Source organism: Chlorocebus sabaeus, chromosome 20 (genome assembly GCF_047675955.1).
Source record: "Chlorocebus sabaeus isolate Y175 chromosome 20, mChlSab1.0.hap1, whole genome shotgun sequence".
NCBI lineage: Eukaryota > Metazoa > Chordata > Mammalia > Primates > Cercopithecidae > Chlorocebus > Chlorocebus sabaeus.
In genome coordinates this window covers 101,148,474-101,170,733 of record NC_132923.1, presented here as the reverse complement: position 1 = coordinate 101,170,733, position 22,260 = coordinate 101,148,474, and the positions used below count along the sequence as shown (strand labels likewise).

At 43.4% G+C, this 22,260-nt stretch overlaps 1 protein-coding gene across 2 annotated transcripts in view; it reads left to right on the top strand.

The window, feature by feature from the left end:
- The window catches only part of LOC103225124 (argonaute RISC component 1), a 46,840-nt gene that overhangs the window by 10,846 nt on the left and 13,734 nt on the right, over nt 1-22,260 (top strand). Inside the window, exons 6-15 of one of the 2 annotated variants that reach the window (XM_007979428.3) lie at nt 138-272; nt 416-503; nt 1,219-1,366; nt 7,959-8,078; nt 8,432-8,554; nt 8,688-8,821; nt 13,455-13,639; nt 19,899-20,058; nt 20,241-20,331; nt 21,396-21,590. In XM_007979428.3, the coding sequence (XP_007977619.1) occupies nt 138-272; nt 416-503; nt 1,219-1,366; nt 7,959-8,078; nt 8,432-8,554; nt 8,688-8,821; nt 13,455-13,639; nt 19,899-20,058; nt 20,241-20,331; nt 21,396-21,590 (1,379 nt within the window). Of the gene's footprint in view, nt 1-137; nt 273-415; nt 504-1,218; nt 1,367-7,958; nt 8,079-8,431; nt 8,564-8,687; nt 8,822-13,454; nt 13,640-19,898; nt 20,059-20,240; nt 20,332-21,395; nt 21,591-22,260 lie in introns of both variants that reach the window. The other variant, XM_037997039.2, reaches the window with a different exon arrangement.

Sequence of the window (22,260 nt, the reverse complement as noted above, 5' to 3'; positions counted from 1 at the left end):
CTAGTCTAATTCCTACAGCCCTGGCTCCCCCTTCCCCTATCCCAGTGCCCTATAAGGAAGAGGGTATAAATTGCTGTACCTCCATGTATTGTGGAAGACAGAACCTGAGCTGAGCTATCTTTACCCTGTCCCCACAGTCTCAGCCACTGCCTTCTATAAGGCACAGCCAGTGATTGAGTTCATGTGTGAGGTGCTGGACATCAGGAACATAGATGAGCAGCCCAAGCCCCTCACGGACTCTCAGCGCGTTCGCTTCACCAAGGAGATCAAGGGTGAGGACCCAACAGGAGGGGAAGGGAAACAGCTCCACTTGAGCCGTAAGAGGAAATCCCCTTGGGGTATGCTCAGGGGAGAAGCCAAGGCTGGGCACCTGAGCAACCTATTTCAGCCCTGACAAGCAGTGTGTGTATCTCAGGCCTGAAGGTGGAAGTCACCCACTGTGGACAGATGAAGAGGAAATACCGCGTGTGTAATGTTACCCGTCGCCCTGCTAGCCATCAGACGTAAGTTGGCAGGGGTGCTGAGTCATACTTTGTTGGTGGAGAAGGGCTGAGATTTAAAACTCACTATCTTTCCCTCCCTCCTTCCCCCACTGGCCTTGAGAATGAGCCTTGGGTACTGGCCCTGTTTTTGAAGATAAGCTGTGGGAATTTGGCATCCTTTCTCAATCTTCTCTGATCTGTTGATACTCTGCCTACCGTTTTTACCTTCTTGATCTCCTTGCCTCTTTGGTCCTTTACTTTAGAGCAAGTGTGTTCTCTGATTCCTGTTAGGGTTAGGTAAATGTTAGAATCTCTCTCAAATTATTATTTCTCTTGAAAAAAGAAAGCTAGGCTCCTGGGCTCCTTGGGGAAGCTGTCATTGATTCTATTCCCATTCTTGACCTTAGGCTACACTATATTATGAGTGTCTACTCTGTGTCAGGCTTTATGCTCAATATTGGAAATAAATGAGTCAGATAGTATCCTGACTTTTGTGGAACTTGCCCTTCAAACCTTTGGCTTCTTTCTTGGAGCCCTGTATGTCCTGTTTTCCCATGAGTGGCGATGCTCAAAGAAGTTGGATAGGATGAAGCAAAGTCTGGGACTTCCTTCCTGCACATCATATTGGGGCCAAATAAAAAAGGAAAAAGTGTGGGACTTCCCATGGTTGTGGGTCTAGAGAAGTGGGACTGAATGCTGGGTTATGACACCCCCTTCCTTCCCTTCTTCTGAACAGATTCCCCTTACAGCTGGAGAGTGGACAGACTGTGGAGTGCACAGTGGCACAATATTTCAAGCAGAAATATAACCTTCAGCTCAAGTATCCCCATCTGCCCTGCCTACAAGTTGGCCAGGAACAAAAGCATACCTACCTTCCCCTAGAGGTGAGATTGCCAAGTAATGGCTGAGGAATAGGCATTGTATATATCTGCATGCTGCTCATCAGGTGTCTCTTCTTTGAAGTTTGGAAAATTGACATTCTGAGAAGGTATGAGGTAGTTCTCCTGTGAAATAGAGGCCCCATTCTTACCTGCTAAGTTGTTTCCTTATCCCCCATCCTACTCTCATGTTCTTTCAGGGCTGCCAGGCAGAGACAAGCTGAATTTACTGTTTAATAAGTAATTAGTTCGTACAGGACAGAGATTTTAGATACCCGCACTCACTCATGTTCTCTTAATTTCTCTTCCCCTGGTCTTTAGAGCTGGGAACCTAAGTGACCTGAAGATATAAGTGTAGTTTATTCTATACAAACGGGTGATAAATATTACCTATAATGTAAATCATGTTTCTCCAATGATTAGTGTGTTCATTTTGAAAAAATTTTAGCCCCAAGATTTGTCATACTTTTATATAACAGTAGACCTTTGGAATTCTGCAACTGGAGAAGGAATAGTAACGCTAAGTTATAGAATACAAATACAGAGTCACTGGGCTGTATTTTGTTTGGTATATACTAGCCAAAATATTGAATGAGAAACTACTGCCTACTGCTTCATTGTCTCATCCAATGCTACTCAAAAAGTGTGGTCATGTGTACCAACAGGATAGGCATTACCTGAGAGCTTACTTAAAATGCAGATTTCAGGTTCCACCCATACCGACTGAATCAGAATCTTTTTTTTTTTTTTTTGAGATGGAATTTTGTTCTTGTTGCCCAGGCTGAAGTGTGATGGCATGATGTTGGCTCACCGCAACCTCCGCCTCCCGGACTTCAGCGATTCTCCTGCCTCAGCCTCTTGAGTAGCTGGGATTACAGGCATGCGCCACCACACCCGGCTAATTTTATATTTTTAGTAGAGACGGGTTTTTCCATGTTGGTCAGGCTAGTCTCGAACTCCTGACCTCAAGTAATCTGCCCGCCATGGCCTCCCAAAGTGCTGGGGTTACAGACGTGAGCCACCACACCCAGCCAGAATCTGTCCTTTAACAAGGTCCAAAGGGGATGTACATTAACATTGGGGAGGCACTATACTAGACTACCCTCTTTTTCTTTTTTGTTTTTTTGAGACAGAATCTCACTGGAGTGCAGTGGCACCATCTCAGCTCACTGTAACCTCCTCTGCGTCCCAGGTTTAAGCAATTCTCATGCCTCAGCCTCCAGTAGCTAGGATTATAGGTGGCGCCACCGTGCCCAGATACGTTATTTTGTATTTTTAGTACAGATGGGGTTTCACCATGTTGGCCACACTGGTCTCAAACTCCGGACCTCAAGTGATCTGCCCGCCTCGGCCTCCCAAAGTGCTGGATTACGGGCATGAGCTGCCATTCCTGGCCTACCCTCTTTCTTTTATCCAACAGCAGAAGCCAGATAGCCCAGACCAAAGCTCAAGTCTTCTGGTGAGCTTCTAGAATTTCAGAACTAACCTGAGGGAATTAGGCTGAAAGGAGAAGAGATCACCAAAACCAAGAACTCTGACTTGGTTAATAGCTACTGATGCACATGAAGGCAACATGTTCTCTGAGGTATAAACAGAGGTCTTTAGGAACAATCTTAGCTAAGTAGACAGTAGCTGATATTTACTGTAAGCAGAGATTTGTTAGCAAACTAACATTATTTCTATTTAAACAATGGTTTCCAAGGTGTATAATTTATGTTATGACTTAGACCAGAATTCTATTGTCGCTTATTTAACATATATTTATTGAGCTCCTACTATGTGTCATATACTCTTAGGTGCTAGGAACATGGAGATTAACAAGACAGACAAGGTCCCAGCTGTTGTGGAGCTTACATTCTAGAAGGGGGAGATAGACAACAAATTGATAAACACATAAGATAGTTTCAGATGGTGATAAGTGCTATAAGAATAATAAAATAGGTTAAGGGGATAGAAGTAAGGGAGGAAGAGGGTAGAGAGCTATTTTAGTTGTTAGGGAAGTCCTCTCTTAGGAGACATTTGAGCTAAGTCCCAAATTATGACACAGAATCAACCTTATAACAACCTGAGAGAAGAGCCTTCCAGGCAGGAGGAAGTACAAAGGTTCTAAAGCAGAAGAGAATTTGGATCTTTTTGAGGGATAGACAGAAGGTTATGGTGGCTAGAATGTATTGTGTGAGGGGAAAAGTAGTAGGAGATGGTTCTGTAGAGGGCCAAATCATATAGCCTATTGAAACCACGTGGCATTTTATTATTGTTTTTTGGAATAGCTTTATCCAGATTGGCTGTGATGGCTCATACCTGTAATCCCAGCACTTTGGGAGGTCAAGGCAAGAGGATCGCTTGACTGCAGGTGTAGTGTGCACCTGTGGTTCCAGCTACTTGGGAGGCTGAGGTGGAAGCATTGCTTGAACCCAGTGAGCTGTGATTGTGCCACTGGATTCTAGCCTGGGCAACAGAGAGAGACCCTGTCTCAAAATATATATATATATATAAAAAAACAGCTGTATCAAGATATAATTCACATACCATAAAATTCACCATTTTAAAATGATTAGGTAGTTTTAGTATATTCACAGAATTGTACAACAACTATCACCACTATTTGATTCCAGAACGTATCACTCCTAAAAGAAAGCCTATATTCCTTAGCAGTTACTCATTCCTTCTCTCCCCAACAGCCTGTAGTAACCACTAATCTACTTTCAGTCTCTGGATATACCTATTTTGGCCATATCATATATGTGAAATAATACAATATGTGTCCTTTTATGACTGACTTCTATCATTTAGTGTAATATTTTCAGGGTTTATCCTCTTTCCATCAGATGGATATGTCATATTTTGTTAATTCATTTATCAGTTAATGGACGTTTGAATTGTTTCTATTTTTTGGGTATCATGAATAATGCTGCTGTGAATATTGTTGTACACATTTTTGTGTGAACATAAGTTTTTATTTCTCTGGAGTATACACCTAAGAGTGATATAATATATAACAATGTTTAACATCTTTTTTTTTTTTTTTTTTTTTTTTTTGAGACGGAGTCTCGCTCTGTCACCTAGGCTGGAGTGCAGTGGCGTGATCTCGGCTCACTGCAAGCTCTGCATCTCAGGTTCACACCATTCTTCTGCCTCAGTCTCCCGAGTAACTGGGACTACAGGTGCCCATCACCACGCCCGGCTATGTTTTTGTATTTTTAGTAGAGACAGGGTTTCACTGTGTTAGCCAGGGTGGTCTTGATCTCCTGACCTCGTGATCCACCTGTCTCAGCCTCCCAAAGTGCTGGGATTACAGGCGTGATTCACCGCGCCCAGCCAATGTTTAACATCTTGGTGAGCTACCTGATTGTTTCCCAAAGTGGCTATGATATTTTACAATCCCATCAGCAATGAATGATAGTTCTAATTTCTGGCTGGGTAGGATTTTATTCTAATTATAATATGAATCCGTTAGAAAATTTTAAGTAGAAGAACAGTATGGATTATTGCTGTTCTAGTTTCTAGTTGTGAAGATCCAACTAGAAACTATAAGTAGTACCTCCAGTCCACCTCTGTATCTTCCTCGAATAGTTATGTAGGTCAGTGAGTGTCCACAAAATCATTTGTTGATGTTCAAATCACAGTTCATTCCTTCTTCCGTCTTCTCTTTTTCAAATTGTGGTAAAATATGCACAATATAAAATTCACCATTTTAACCATTTTTAAGTATACAGTTCTGTGGCATTAAATACATTCACGCAGTTGTACAACGATCACCATGACCAATCTGCAGAACTTTTTCATCATTCCAAACTGAAACTCTATACCCATTAAACCACAACTCCCTCCTTTTAACCCCTAGCAACCACCATTCTACTTTCTGTCTCTATGAATTTGACCACTGTAGGTACCTCAAATGAGTGGAATCATACAGTATTTGTCCTTTTTTGACTGGCATATTTCACTTAACACGATGTCTTCAAGGTTCATCCATATTGTAGCATGTTAAGATTCCCTTCTATTTTAAGGCTGAATAATAGTCCGTTGTATGTATGTATCACGTTTTGTTTATTCATTCATCTGTCCGTGGATACTTGGGTTGTTTCTTCCTTTTGGTTATTGTGAATAATGCTGCTGTGAACAGAGATGTACAAATATCTGTTGAAGTTCCTGTTTTTTGAGTACATACCCAGAAGCAGAATTTCTGGTTTATATGGTAATTCTATGGTTAATTTTTTGAGAAATTGCCATACCGTTTTATAGTCCCACTAGCATTGTACAAGTGTTCTAATTTCACCACATCCCTGATTTTAATTCTGTATCTGTAACCACCTGTAAAGAATGCTACAACTTTAAGGCACCTTTAAGAGAACAATCTCACAAATTTCAATAATTTTGGATTTTCATTAAGTGAATTGACTATTTTGTTTATTTTCTGGAATATAGAGTTTGAAGGCAGGTGACCTTGGGCTGGTTTTCCTTCCCATTGTTTACCATGAACACTGGGAATTAGGACGAGAATTAGTATGTAAAGAATGTTGGCCCTCTGGGAGCGAGTTCCACATTTCATCTCATCTAAATCCTTACAACAACCTCATGAGACAGCTAGTGTATTTTTTTTCTCATGTTTGAGATTAAAGAAGATGCTCAGAGTGGTTAAGAGTCCTGTTTAAGGTAACATCCCCTAGAAATGGCAAAGCTGTAATTCAAACAAGTATTTCCAGACCTACTGGCTCTCTCAATTCTAGCAGCCTTCCTGTTCACAGCATCCTGAATATAGTATATTGGGGATTAGAAGTCTTGTATGTCACTAGACAGCTTTTTATGATCTCTATTGTTTTCTGTTGGGCCCAGAACAGATGAAGTAAATGGCAAGATGTTTCTCACACCAGCAGAGGACACTGTCAGCCAACAGAGACAGTGATATCGGTGGTCTGGGGGCTCAGGAGTTTAGAGCCAACCCTAGTCCTGGTGGGTTGCTGGATGGAGCAACTACGTACCTGCCACCATGGACAGCTGCCTTAGAAATCTAATTTGTGTATATTGAGTTTTTCAGTATTCAGAAGAGCTCTCTATATATGGTCCTTTGGTAAATAATATTGTGTGCTGCAACTTATTGTTTTCTGTGTTCCAGAACTATACTCAGTCCTTTAAGTGCTTTATTTAATCTTTTTTTTTTTTTTTTTTTTTTTTTTTTTGAGACGGAGTCTCGCTCTGTCGCCCAGACTGGAGTGCAGTGGCACGGACTCTGCTCACTGCAAGCTCCGCCTCCCGGGTTCGCGCCATTCTCCTGCCTCAGCCTCCTGAGTAGCTGGGACTACAGGCGCCCGCCACCACACCCGGCTAATTTTTTGTATTTTTAGTAGAGACGGGGTTTCACCATGTTAGCCAGGATGGTCTCGATCTCCTGACCTCATGATCCGCCCGTCTCGGCCTCCCAAAGTGCTGGGATTACAGGCTTGAGCCACCGCGCCCGGCCGCTTTATTTAATCTTGAGACAACTCTGAGATTGTTACTATTATCCTCATTTAAAATATGAAGGTCAGGCGCGGTGGCTCACTCCTATAATCCCAGCACTTTGGGAGGCCAAGGTGGGTGGATCACCTGAGGTCAGGAGTTCAAGACCAGCCTGGCCAACATGGCAAAACCCCATCTCTACTAAAAATACAAAATTAGCCAGGCATGGTGGCATATGCCTGTAATCCCAGCTACTTGGAACGCTGAGGCAGGAGAATCGCTTGAACCTGGGAGGTGAAGGTTGTAGTGAGCTGAGATCCTGCCATTGCACAGCAGCCTGGGCAAGAAGAGCAAAACTCTGTCTCAAAAATAAATAAATAAATACATATATACATACATACATACAAGAATTAGCCAGGTGTGGTGGTGGGTACTTGTGATCCCAGCTACTCGGGAGGCTAAGGAAGGAGAATTGCTTGAACCTGGGAGGCAGATGTCTCTGAGCCGAGATTGTGCCACTGCATTCCAGCCTGGGCGACAGAGCAAGACTCCATCTCTTTTCTTTTTTCATCCAAAAAAAATAAATAAATAAATAAAATATGAGACCTGAGCCCAGATCTGGCGCTGGATCACAAGCTTTTAATCACAAAGTGGTTGAATTGCCTTTTTTTTTTTTTTCCTTTTTTTGAGACAGAGTCTACCTCTGTCACCCAGGCTGGGGTGCAGTGGCATGATCTGGGCTCACTGCAACCTCCGCCTCCTGGTTCAAGCAATTCTCGTTCCTCAGCCTCCTTAGTAGCTGGGATTACAGGCACATGCCACCATGCCTGGCTAATTTTTGTAATTTTAGTAGAGATGGGTTGGCCAGGCTGGTCTTGAACTCCTGACCTCAAGTGATCTGCCCGCCTTGGCACCTAAGGTGCTGGGATTACAGGCATGAGCCACCATGCCCGGCCTGAATTGCCTTTTACTTTGCACATGAATATTTTCTAACTTACCTATCAAGTGAAACTCAAGAGGAGAATACATGTATGCACAAAGGATTTTGCAGTTCCCTTCCCCATGGCTGACAGCCAAGGTATCTTTCCTTATTATGGGACTCTGGGTACAGGATGGACTGTACTCAAGCCAGAGCTACCTGTCCTTCTCGTTTCCTCAGGTCTGTAACATTGTGGCTGGGCAACGCTGTATTAAAAAGCTGACTGACAACCAGACTTCGACCATGATAAAGGCCACAGCTAGATCCGCTCCAGACAGACAGGAGGAGATCAGTCGCCTGGTCAGTGGGCCTACTCATTTGCTCAGTCATTGGGGCCATTGGTAGCATAAATGTTTTAATGCCCCAGCAGGACCTTCCTTCAGGAGAACCCAAGTCTAGATTTGTTGCCTAGGACTCTATAAGGCTGCTCTTCTTTCTTACCGTATAGCTACTTTGCTTTCTATCTCTTTTTCTCTCCTGTATTACTTTGCTGTGTTATCCTGTCACTTCCCTCATCTTCCACTTTCCCTCTTTTTTTAGGACTATTCTGTACCAACCCCAGCTTCTCCTTAGGGTTCTCTCCTTGATACCCAGAGGGTGAGCAGTATTGCCAAGCTCTTGCTCTCCTGAGATTACTCTCTTTTGTCCTGCAGATGAAGAATGCCAGCTACAACTTAGATCCCTACATCCAGGAATTTGGGATCAAAGTGAAGGATGACATGACGGAGGTGACAGGGCGAGTGCTGCCGGCGCCCATCTTGCAGTACGGCGGCCGGGTGAGCAGGGTCAGGGCCAGACAACATCTCAGGGTATATGGGGGTGGTTGGTTTGTATAGCCAGGGGCTTTTGCTCCCCTACCCACCTGACTCTACTGAGGCTCACCTGGGCGCCCCCTCTGCCTATCCCCAGAACCGGGCCATTGCCACACCCAATCAGGGTGTCTGGGACATGCGGGGGAAACAGTTCTACAATGGGATTGAGATCAAAGTCTGGGCCATCGCCTGCTTCGCACCCCAAAAACAGTGTCGAGAAGAGGTGCTCAAGTAAGGAGGGTTCGGTGTAGGGGTGGAAGGGTGGGAAAGACCCTGGAGCTGCCTACCTTCCTGTAGTCCACAGGGGCCGATACTGATCAGTAATGTGTTCTGTCTTGACTCTGCCTGTATTGTGCTTTCTGGCTCAAACTTCTACCAATTCCTTTTCTATCGATCTGTGGTCAGGGGAAGTTAATAAGGAGCCATATCTAAGTCAAAGATGATGATTTCAGGGCATGAATCTCCTAAGAGAGGCCTGAATTATTTTATTGTTATAATTATCATTGGTAATAAATAGTAGTAGTGATGACTGTAATGTTTACACCAAAATTGTACTTAAGTACCTAATTTTTATTCTCTCATTTCATCTTTACAGTGAGTAGGTGGTGATATGTCGATTTTCAGGAGACTGAGGCTCAAAAGAGGTTAAGTAACTTGTCCAAAGTTTGCACATCATCAGGAAAGTGTCAGAGTTGGAAGCAAATCAGATCTGAGCTTCAAAACTTGTGTTCCTAATTGGAAACAAAATAGAGCAGCTTGTTTAGCTGGTTGTCAGGGCCTCTGTGCCACTGTAGCTGGGAGTAGATGGCACCAATGAGGAAAGTGTTGTAGCCAAATGATCTAAAGAAACCAGGCAGTAATGGGTTGAGAAGTCAACAACCCCTCCCCTGGAGTCTTTTTTTTTTTTTTTTTTTTTTTTGAGATAGAGTCTCGCTCTGTAGCCCACGCTGGACTGGATTGTAGTGGCGTGATCTCGGCTCACTGCAAGCTCCATCTCCCGGGTTTACGCCATTCTCCTGCCTCAGCCTCCCGAGTAGCTGGGACCACAGGCGCCCACCACCACACCTGGCTAATTTTTTGTATTTTTAGTAGAGATGAAGTTTCAGTGTGTTAGCCAGGATTGTCTCGATCTCCTGGCTTTGTGATCTGCCTGCTTTGGCCTCCCAAAGTGCTGGGATTACAGGCATGAGCCACCACGCCCGGCCCTCTTTTTGTTTGTTTGTTTGTTTGTTTGTTTGTTTTATTGAGATAGGTTTAAAATGCCACAAAAGTCACAGTTAGTTGTTTCCTACATATAGCATACAGTTAGTTGGTTATTGCCATGTTTTGAAGTGGTTGCTTCTCATAGTCTCTGGATCTGGAGTGGGATCAGCACACTGTAGGGATGAGGAAGAGTTGATGGAGCCGACCGTTTTGGCTAGACAAGGGCAGTGGGGAAGTATGCCGTGATGAATTCAGCTGACCTTGGAGTCATGAGAATTCGTTCTTAGCTGGGGTGCAGTGGTGCGTGCCTGTAATCCTGGCTACTCAGAAGGCTGAGGCAGGAGGATCACTTCAGCCCAGGAGTTTGCTGGGCAATATAGATTCTATAAGTTCTAAGTCAGGCACGGTGGCTCCTTTCTGTAAACCCAGCAGTTTGGGAGGCTGAGGTGGGCAGATCACGAAGTCAGTAGTTTGAGACCAGCCTGGCCAATATGGTGAAACTCCGTCTCTACTAAAAATACAAAAATTAACCAGGCGTAGTGGCACGTGCCTGTAGTCCCAGCTACTCAGGAGGCTGAGGCAGGAGAATTGCTTGAACCCAGGAGGTGGAGGTTGCAGTGAGATAAGGTTGTGCCACTGCACTCCAACCTGGTGACAGAGCGAGACTCAGTCTCAAAAAAAAAAAAAAAAAAAAGTTCTAACAGCTCCTGATGGATCTGGGGACTATGGGACCTGCCCTTGCTCTTCTTCCCTTACCCCTCACAGCTGTACAAACAACCATCATAATTGTAGTTCCTTGGGTTCTTGTCTCCTTTCCTGAGTTCTTTTTTTTTTTTTTTGAAACGGAGTCTTGCCCTGTAGCCCAGGTACAGTGGCACGATCTCGGCTCACTGCAAGCTCCGTCTCCTGGGTTCACACCAGACTCCTGCCTCAGCCTCCTGAGCAGCTGGGACCACAGGCACCCGCCGCCATGCCCAGTCAATCTTTTGTATTTTTAGTAGAGATGGGGTTTCACCGTGTTAGCCAAGATGGTCTTGATCTCCTGACCTCGTGATCTGCCCACCTCGGCCTCCCAGCGTTCTGGGATTACAGGTGTGAGCCACTGCGCCTGGCCTTTTTCTGAGTTCTTTAGCCCCTATTTAAGCCAGCCTGCTTGGCAGTATTGGAAAGGCTCCCAGCTTTTTGCCTTTGTGCCATAGTCACTTCATAGTAGTTCTATTCTCTGTGTGCTCTTGTGTTTCTCCCATGTCCTTCCCTTGTCCATTTCTTTTGGGATAAGCTATTGTTTTGGCCATTTTGGGGTATGGACACCAATAAACCCAGAACCTCAAACTTGGAAGAGTTTATCAGACATTCCCTTCCCCCAGTGACACCTAGTTGTAAGGGGTAAGAATGTGGCTTTTTCATGTGGGTCATTAGTAGCCAGTTAAATCTGTGGTTCTGACTGGGCTAACGGTAAAGATTTCCAGGTCATCTATGGCAGTGGCTGAGATTGTCCAGTGAGAATGTACATAGTAAGTGGAGATTGAAGATATAACTTAGAGGAACTGGAAAATAAACAGAGCAAAGTCCCTAAGTGTGTATGGGGTGATGGGATCCAGAGCACTGAGAAAGGGCATCCTTTCCACTGAGAAAGTGGGAGAAGACATGAGGGTGCTATGGGGTTCGACAAACTAGTAGTTGGGGGATGATGGATGATAGAGTTCTAGATGCAACCCTCAATTTTTTTCTGGCTAAAGAGGCCCTATTACTTTAGCTATATCACCTTTAAGATGGGATTTTAGGACCTTCCTCATCTTAAACGTCTCACAATAGTTTGTGGCCCCCGGCACTGGACACAGTATTCCAAGTGTAGTCTGGTAGTAGAGAGAAGAGTGGAAATACGTCTCTTCTTGAAGTTGAGACCCACTGTTCATGAAATCTGATAACATACTGGCTTTTTAATAGCTACATTGCAGTTGTATACAGGGCAGAGAAATGGAAAACATACTATTAATGGTCAAAGCCCTAGCTGTTATTTACGTGAAACAGTGGTTAGGTAATGTTTTTTTTATTCTAACATTCATTTTGAAAAAAATTTTTTAAGATAAATACAGAGAATAACATGTATCCATCCAGTTTTGTCATATTTATCCTTTTTTAAATGTAAATATTACAGGTAAATTTGATGTTCCTTCATGTCCTCCACCCTAGTCCCATTCCTCCCTTCTTTTTTTTGACAGAGTCTCGCTCTTGCCCAGGCTGGAGTGCAGTGGCACAATCTTGGCTCACTACAGCCTCTGCCTCCTGTTTCATGCAATTCTCCTGCTTCAACCTCCTGAGTAGCTGGGATTACAGGCACTCACCACCATGCCCAGTTAGGTTTTTCTGTGTTTTTGGTAGAGACAGGGTTTCATCAGGTTGGCCAGGCTGGTCTCGAAGTCCTGACCTCAAGTAATCTGCCTACCCTGGCCTCCCAAAGTGCTGAGATTACAGGTGTGAGCCACTGTGCCGGCCCCGTTCCTCCCTTCTGATGAAGCCACTGTTATGAATTATTGCAACTATCCTATTCAATTTATATACCTATATATAAATGATTTTAAATTTTGCATAATAGTATTTACCGTATTTATTTTTCTTGTGTGTTTTTACTAAATATGTGAAAAAATATTTTCTCACAAAACTATCACATTGCTATTTATATGCTATATAATAATATCTCCTAAACAACTGCTTCCATGGTCGTCTTGTACATTGTTTTTAAATTTAAATGGAAGATTATCACAAAGTAAATTTCGTGCTGCTTATTTCAGTTTTTGAGTATCTTTATGTAGCTTGATTTTTTTACTCTACTGCATGTGTGTCCTCTCTTCCAACTTTGTCTTCCTCTCCAGGGTAAAGCCCTAAAGCCAAAGGAAGGAAGCTTAATAATTGGCTCTTAGGTTTCAAAGAACCAGTTGGGAAGGAGGGAACTCATTTTTACTGAGCATCTCCTGTGCTCCCGTCACTGTTGGAACCTCATTTGCTTTGAGCAGAAAGGCCTTACATATGGGCATCTGCCTATTTCTTTGGACATGTAATGGAGCACAGGAATCAGCTGCTTGAGTGGGGCAAGGTGGGAACCCTGAGAATTCCCATAGGTCCCTTTTCTGGGCTTCCTCATCTCCTTGCTTGTACCATCGAACACTTAGCAAGTACTCTCTTACTTTACTCAACTATAAATGTATTTTTTACGTTAGCTATTATTGTGTATCATTCATGTTAGAATCTCAGTGTTAGCTGGATGCGGTGGCTCATGCCTGTAATTCCAGCACTTTGGGAGGCTGAGGTGGGAGGATCACTTGAGTCCAGGAACTTGAGACCAGCCTGGGCAACATAGTGAGATCCCATCTCTACTAAAAAGAAAAAAAGTTAGCCAGGCATGGTGGCATGCCTCTAGTCCTATCTACTCAGGAGGCTGAGATGGGATGATTGTTTTAGCCTGGCAGCTCGAGGCTTGAGTGAGCCCAGATTGTGCCATTGTACTCCATCCTGGATGACAGAGCACCCTGTCTCAAGAAAAAAACCAAAAAACCAGTCTCTCAGTGCCTCATACAGTGCTAAACACCTAAGATGGATGGATTTTTGTCAGAAGAATTCAAGTGAGACTCACTGCCTCCTTTGTGACCATGCATGTGTACAGGAACTTCACAGACCAGCTGCGGAAGATTTCCAAGGATGCGGGGATGCCTATCCAGGGTCAGCCTTGTTTCTGCAAATATGCCCAGGGGGCAGACAGCGTGGAGCCTATGTTCCGGCATCTCAAGAACACCTACTCAGGGCTGCAGCTCATTATTGTCATCCTGCCAGGGAAGACGCCAGTGTATGGTACAGTTCTCTTGGTACAGTGATAATGGTGATAGGACTTTTCTCAGCGTAGCTCCCTGGGGTCTCCTGGGAAGGACTCAGTCTAGAGTCTTGGCTTTGACCAGAGCTGTTACTTAATGTCAGTGCTCCTCTTATAGGAGAAATAGCATGCCTGAGCCCTTGAGTGATTCCAGGTCCTAATTATCTGCACACACTCCTTCCCAACAACATTTACTGGGGTCCTTTGTGTGCTGGTCCTTATGCCAGGCTAAGCTGGGCCAGGTACAGAGATGAGTTGGTCTAGATTCCTATCCTTAGGAGTGCGTTGTTTATCTGGACATTGTGCAGCGCAACCAAGCAGAATAGGTGGTCCTGTTAGTATCGTGTTGCCTGGTAATTACTTGGACTTTTTGAGAGACTTGCTATCTCTCCTCTTTTCCTCTCATTTTTTAGAATAAGAATGACTATATAAATTTCTGTCACAGCACTTTTCTTTTATACCATTTTCCGTCTCCATTTCTCCTGCTTCGAAGGAGTAAGAGTTCCTTTTACCTTGTTCAACTCCTCTGTGTTCTCTTTCCCAACCCATCCTGCTACCTTTGGGACTTCATACCTTTCAACCCTCAAATATATTCAGATCCGCCATCCTAATGCACATTACCACAAATTTGCCGTCTCTTTTAGCTTTTGTCTTCCTGTTTCCTTCATTAAACTTTTTGAGGCCTGGTACAGTGGTTCACACCTGTAATTCTAGCACTTTGGAATGCCAAGGTGGGAGGATCGCTTGTGCCCAGGAATTCGAGGCCACTCTGGGCAACAAAGCAAGACCTCATCTCTACGAAAAAATAAAGTTAGCCAGTCATGTTGTGCACCTGTGGCCCCAGCTACTTGGGAGTCTGAGGCTAGAGGATTTCTTGAACCCAAGAGGTTGAGGCTGCAGTGAGCTGCAATTGTGCCACTGTACTTCAGCTTGGGTAACGTAGTGATGAGACCTTGTCTCAAAACAAAACAAAAAAAACCTTTTTGAATGAGTTCTCTGTATTCTCTATGTCTCTTTCAGCCATCTTGCCTTCTGTCTACCTTTCTCCTAAATCTCTGCACAGGCTTGCCAATGACTTTTCTCAGTTGTCCTCTTGACTTCTGGATATTTTCTTCTATCTCTCCTTATTTATTTTTGTCATTACCAGGAATCCTTGGTGTTCTACAGGTTCCTGTTGTCTGCCTTCTCATTCTGCCTTTACATTTTATTAAAATTCCCATTCATTTCAGTTGCTTCAATCATCACCTATTATTATATGTGATTAAAATCTTGATTCAACCCTTGAACCCTCTGCAACTTCTGTCTGTCCCTTTGGCCTCTCTGCCTTTCTTCTTCAAGAGGTTACCGATCACCTATTATGTATGGAACACTGTGCAAGATCTGGATATATTGATGAATAAAACAGATGTAGTGTCTGCTCTTAGAAAGTGTTTTATTGGACCATCTCTTCAGTAGTTTGTCCTCTCTATAAACCTTGTCTTTCCTACTTCTGTATTTGACATCACAGTTGCTTCTAAGTACCTTCATTCAAACTTTGGAGACAGTCTGTCCTTTTGCTTCACCTTCATTGTTCTTCTTCACATTTTTCTCAAGATAATACACCCTGCTCTTGATCCACACTTCTCAACTGAGTTCTAACCTTCCTTTTTTTCTTTTTTTTGAGACAGAGTCTTGCTCTGTTGCCCAGGCTGGAGTGCAGTGGTGCCATCTCAGCTCACCGCAACCTCCGCCTCCCGGGTTCAAGTGATTCTCGTGCCTTAGCCTTGAAAGTAGCTGGGATTACAGGTGCGCACTACCACTCCTGGCTAATTTTTGTATTTTTAGTACAGATGGGGTTTTGCCATGTTGGCCAGGCTGGTCTTGAACTCCTGACCTCAAGTGATCTGCCCGCCTCGGCCTCCCAAAGTGCTGGGATAACAGGCATGAGCCACCATGCCCTGCCTCAAGACTTTCTTGAATGGGTTCCAAGTAAGACTTTTTGTGACTCTACTATCAAAAATACCTTCAATGGTTACTATTAATTCCTGCATAAAGGGTTTAATGGACCTGATCTTAGTTTAATGTTTTCAGCTTTATCTTGCACTGTTCGCTTGCCACTCATACTGGAATGATTGCTGGTTCTGGAATTGTTGAAGAGAGCTGAATTTGAATTTAATCCTGGCTATACCAGTCAACTGGCTTGGACACATTACCTAACCGTTCTGAGCATCATGAATTAATTATATAAAAAGCAGAATCTAGCACAGTGCCTGGCATGTAGCTGACACTCTGAGTGCTCATTTCTTGTCTGTGGTTTTCAATCTCTGGTTTTGTTCACGTCATTTGCCTTTACTTGGAATATCTGTATCCTCTTCTTCTTGTCCCCCACCTTGCCCTTAAAATTCTCTCCATCTTTTAATACCCAGTTTAAATACTACTTATTTTTTATTCTTGACATTTCACCTGGAGAGTGAACTTGTCTCTTTCTGGATTCCTCTAGTGTATCAGACCACTGATCAGTTACTACCTTACTTGATACTTTGTTGTGGAGTGGATCGGATTCTGCTCTGAAATCTTTCCTCTCTATATACACACCTAAGGGAGTGCCTTTCACTGATATGATACTTAGTAATTAACTTATGGAGAAAAGTTGTTTGATCTTCAGTCCTTGTCTTTCTTGGGCCCTTGTATGGATGATAAGGATGCTTTTTAGGAGAACTTCCTTGAGAAAGTATTCATGTTTCTGATTTCCCTCCATTAAAGGGAAAATCCAGTGTTTTGTCTTGGGAATGGTACAGCATGCTTGGGAAAGGCAGTACTTAATCAGAATTTTCCCTTTCCTGGGCTCAATTATGTTACACTTCTCTCTAGCCTCAGATATTTTATTGGGACCTCGAGTTTCTTTCATTTACATGCAGTTCCTTGATTATATCACCTGGACAATCTGACTGGTACTCTTTTTCTGCTGGCTTAGTTCCTAGGCAATGGAGTCATTTGCCTAGGAACTAAGCCAGCAGAAAAGAGCAGCCGTCAGACTCTTCTAAAGACCCTTCACCATCCCTCCTGGGAGGCTGGGTAAAATGGCATCCTCCTTGTGATGGTCAAAGCAAGGTCCCATTGGCATTTGGTTGCCCTGAGAGTGTAGAAGGACAGTGTCACATTTGCCCTGTTCTGATCAGGTAGTATACCTATCCTGTCTTTAGTATATTTAATTGCTTCCTCTCCACTAAACTGATATTTTTTTTAATGTAAACTTTTTATTAAATTGTATATATAGAAATCTTACATGTTCAGCTTAGTGATATTTCATAAAGTGTCACAACAGTGTAACCAGCACCCAGTTCAGCAGCAGAACCTTACCACAGCCCCAGTCACTACAACCTCCTACCAGTGGTAACCACTATTCTGGCTTCTAATACCATAGGTTAGTTTTGCCTATATTTAAACTTTATATAAATAGAATCATATAGTATATACTTTTTTTGTGTCTGACTTCTTTCATGCAACATAAAGTTGTGATTTGTTATAGTTTTTCCATCATATGAATATAACACAATTTCCATCTATTTATCCGTTCTGTTAATGTACATATTTGGATTGTTTCCAGTTTTTGACTATTGAAAATAATGCTTCAGGCTGGGTGCAGTGACTTATGCCTGTAATCCTAGCACTTTGGGAGGCCGAGGCAAGTGAATCACCTGAGGTGAGGAGTTTGATACAAGTCTGGCCAACATGGTGAAGCCCCGTCTCTACTAAAAATACAAAACATGAACTGGGTGTGGTGGCAGGTGCCTGTAATCCCAGCTACTCGGGAGGCTGAGGCAGGAGAATTGCTTGAACTCGGGAGGTGGAGATTGCAGTGAGCTGAGATCATGCCACTGCACTCCAGCCTGGGCAACAGAGGAAGACTCTGTCTCAAAAAAATAATAATGATAATAATAGTAATGCTTCAGTGAACACTCTTCTATGTGTCCTTTGAACATATATAACCATTTTTTCTTGAGAGTGTATCCAGGAGTGGATTTTAAGTATACCAATTTATCCTTTCACCAGCAGTGTATAAGAGTTCTAGATAATGCCGGGCGCGGTGGCTCACGCCTGTAATCCCAGTACTTTGGGAGGCCAACGCGGGCAGATCACGAGGTCGGGAGATTGAGACCAGCCTGGCTAACATGGTGAAACCCCATCTCTACTAAAAATGCAAAAAAATTAGTTGGGCGTGGCAGCAGGCGCCTGTAGTCCCAGATACTTGGGAGGCTGAGACAGGAGAATGGTGTGAACCCAGGAGGCGGAGCTTGCAGTGAGCCGAGATCGCACCACTGCACTCCAGCCTGGGCGACTGAGCGAGACTCCATCTCAAAAAAAAAAGAGTTCTAGATAGTTTATATCCTTACCAAACTTGGAATCCATCTCAGTAAAAAAAAAGAACAGGAATCCCGGGGTCATGAAGATACTATTTTTAAGTGTTTTTTTTTTAATGATTAAAAAAAAATCATTCATGTTTAGAATTAATCTATCTCTAAATGGAGCAAAAACTGTTGATTTTCTTTTCCATGGCAGTGGTGCAGAGCTTAGACTCTTAGCTTCCTACCCACACTTGGATTCAGCAAATGTACCCAGGGTAAAAGCAACTGCTGAAGATAGCTCACCTCTGAGATTTTTTTTTTCTCCCTCTCTGGAATTTTACCCCATCTAGTTCTTGTTTTCTCAGCATTCTCTGCTGCCTTTAAAAAGATGATTTTTATATTTTATCTGGCTTTTCTGAGTGCTATCTGTAGAACTGGCTTGCCACTATTCCATCTCTCTTGGAAGTAGATATGATCTTTTTAAATATGCTCAAATCTCTTCCATTGAAAGCATACCAAATTGTTGGTCAGTCCTACATTTTCTTCCTGGTACCTTAAATCACCACAACAATTTTTGCCTCTGTACACTAATTTTTTTTTTAACCTTAATATCACTAATTCCAGAGGATATTTCTGGTCCTGATTTTACCTCATCTCTTAGACGCATTTCACTTTGTTGACCACTTGCTCCTTCTTGAAACACTCTCTTCCCTTGGCAGTCATGATACGACATTAGCTTGGTCTCCCTTCTAGCTTTCTGGATTTTTTGTCCTTTGCTGACTCATCGTCTTATTCTGCCAATACTGGGAGTTCCTCAAGATTCAGATCTAGGTTGTCTTCTCTTTTTACTATGTTATCTTCCTTAGTGATCTCAAGATCATGCCTTCAACTACTCTCTGTACCTAATTATCACACAAATTTGCATCTCCATTTCAGACTACTCTTGAGCATTGAACCACGAGACCCATTCGCTTAGTTGATATCCTTACTGAGATGACCAAAAAACTACTTCAGACTCAAAATGTGTCACAAATAATTTATGGCGTATTTTTATTTTATTTTATTTTATTTTATTTTATTTTATTTTATTTTATTTTATTTCATTTCATTTATTTTTCCAAGACGGAATCTTACTCTGTCACCTAGGCTGGAGTGCAGTGGTGTGATCTCGTCTCACTGCAACCTCTGCCTCCCAAGTTCAAGCGAATCTCCTGCCTCAGTCTCCCAAGTAGCTGGGACTACAGGCGTGTGCCACCACACCCAGCTATTTTTTTGTATTTTTAGTAGAGACGGGGTTTCACTGTGTTAGCCAGGATGGTCTCGATCTCCTGACCTCGTGATCCACCTGCCTCGTCCTCCCAAAGTGCTGGGATTACAGGCATGAGCCACCGCGCCCGGCCCTCACCCGTCTTGTTAATGTAAGCTACCCTTATCTCCTCAAATAGGTCAGTCTAGTGACCACATTCTTTCTCTTACAACATGCTCCCCTTGCTCTTCTTTTTAGCTGCTATGGTCTTTCTGTTTCTCAGACACATCTTGCTATCTTCTAGCAGGGTGCATTTTTGCATGTTGTTCCCTCTGCCTAGAATGCTCTCTCTCAAACTCCCTCTCCTCTAAGTCCTTTGCTGTCCTCATTTCAATCATTACCTACTCAAGAATCCTTTCCTGACTAGGTTTTTATTTCTTATTTTATGCTGTCATTGTTCCGTGAAGTTTTCTGTCGTGTCATTTATCAGTGTTGTAATTTTCACAGTTTTTAAAATTAGTCCCTATTTAGTAAGCACTATGAGAGCAGGGACCTTATGTGTTTCCTGTCATCATTGTGTTCGCTAGCACCTCATACACTGCCTGGCATCTAGTAGGCATTCAGTAAATGTTTGTTGAATGCACTAATCATTTCTCTCCCCGCCCATAGCTGAGGTGAAACGTGTTGGAGATACGCTCTTGGGAATGGCTACGCAGTGTGTGCAGGTGAAGAATGTGGTCAAGACCTCACCTCAGACTCTGTCCAACCTCTGCCTCAAGATCAATGTCAAACTTGGTGGCATTAACAACATCCTAGTCCCACACCAGCGGTATGAACTCTGTTGTCCACTTGCCCTTTTCAAGGTACCATGCTGGGAATTGATGAAGAGATAGGACCCTGGCCAGGCAGAGTGAATCAGACACAAGGGGGAGAAGAGCAGAGTGGGTATTGGATGGTGCCAGCTAGAGAAGACCCAACGCCTCACCATTTTGTTTTCTCTTCCTTGCTCAGCTCTGCCGTTTTTCAACAGCCAGTGATATTCCTGGGAGCAGATGTTACACACCCCCCAGCAGGGGATGGGAAAAAACCTTCTATCACAGCAGTGAGTGATATTCTCTAGCTGCCTCATAAAGTTCTCCTCTTCACTCTGAGTCCTCAAAACTGCCCATGATTTCCTTCCCTCAGCTCTGGCTCTTGACCCTTCATAAGATCTCCATTTAGCTCGCTATTCCCAATTCCCATTCCCTTGATATGTCATAAAGGTAGCTCTGTATGGTGTTTTTTTTCAGGGAGAGTAGTGAGAGTGTAGCCAGAGACTTGACTCATTCTGCATCACTCTTGCTCTGCATTTGAATGTCTCTCTCCCCATGCCTGCTTTTGGCATGTAGGAGAGGGACTGTATCTTCTCTGAAATCCCTTTAAAGGGAGTTACTTAGTTGATGGGACTATCCTTTCCTCTGCCCATCCTCACTGTGTAATAGATTAGATGTTTTTCCTATCTCTCTCCTGACTTTTCTGCTCTTTGTCTCCTAGGGGCTTCCAAATTGCTAGGGATCAGACTTCCTTTCCCACTTGTATTTCCTAAACCCTCACATTTCTGTAGGCACACTGGTCTTAACCTCAGTAAGTGCAGGGAAACCCTGTAATACGCTTATCCCTGTTTTTCTTGTGGCCATCCCTCCTAGGCTTTGGCCACTGTCTCCTTTCTAAATGGCGTTTCTTCCATCAACCACAAGAACACTGTTACTATGGTCATGATTCCTGGGTAGATTAGCATTTGAATGGGAAAAAGGATAAACTTGGGACTGGAAGAGGCCATTGTTTGATCTGGTAGTACTAAACCTTCACATGCTCCTCTGCAAAGGGTAGAGAAATCAATTTATCAAGTACCTACTGTGGGCTAGGCCCTGTGTAAGGTGCTTAATATGGACCACAGTAGCACTGCAAGCAGGTGTTCTTATCAACATCTGAGAAGAGGAAAAAAGATCAGAGAGATTGAGTAACTTCTGCTTGTGTGATAGAATAGAGATTGAAACCAGGGCTCTTTGAATCCCAAGCCCTACTCATTCAGTTGCAGTTTTCTTGCTAAGAAGCCTTTCCACAAACCCATAGCCTGACAGTGAGGGTGAAGGTTCTAGGAGCTAATCCTTTTTCTCTGACTGTCAGGTGGTAGGCAGTATGGATGCCCACCCCAGCCGATACTGTGCTACTGTGCGGGTACAGCGACCACGCCAAGAGATCATCGAAGACTTGTCCTACATGGTGCGTGAGCTCCTCATCCAGTTCTACAAGTCCACCCGCTTCAAGCCTACCCGCATCATCTTCTACCGAGATGGGGTCCCTGAAGGCCAGCTACCCCAGGTAGGGCCCACAGTAGGTGGAGAAAACCTTCACATCATGGCTGGAAAGCTAGGTGCTGCTACCTTTTCTAAGCTATTGGCACTGGGAGGTGTGTCGCTTCTTAGGGAATTTTGCTAAATGGGGTAGACTTGGGGGCAAGGATGGCAACGGAGGGATGGAGTATACAAGCATCTGTAGATTTTTCTTCTCATAATAGAAGACTCTCAGTGCCTATTTAAGTAGTTGGTTCCTGTTGGAGACTGATTGTTCAGACCAGTGATTCTCAAATGCTAGCTTACATTAAGATCACCTGAAGGGCTTGTTAAAACAGTTTTAAGGGCTCTACCCTTAGAGTTTCTGATTCAATGAGTCTTGGATGAGGGCCAAGAATTTACAATACTGACAAGTTCTTAGGCGACGCTGATAGTCTGGAGATTGCATTTGAGGACTAACGCTCTTTTGACCTTCCTTCATAATATTCCTCCTATTCATTCTCACTGCCAGTCTTCATTTTTTTTTTTTTTTAACTTCTATCCTGAACTGGTATCCTTGACTACCATTTAATAGTATTATAACTATTGTTCCAGTGAACTTCTTGTGTGCCATGAACTGTGCTAAGCACTTCACGTTTTGTGTGTGTGTGTGTGTGTGTGTTTTTTTCCCTAAATCTGAGTGGAATCCAACATGTTCT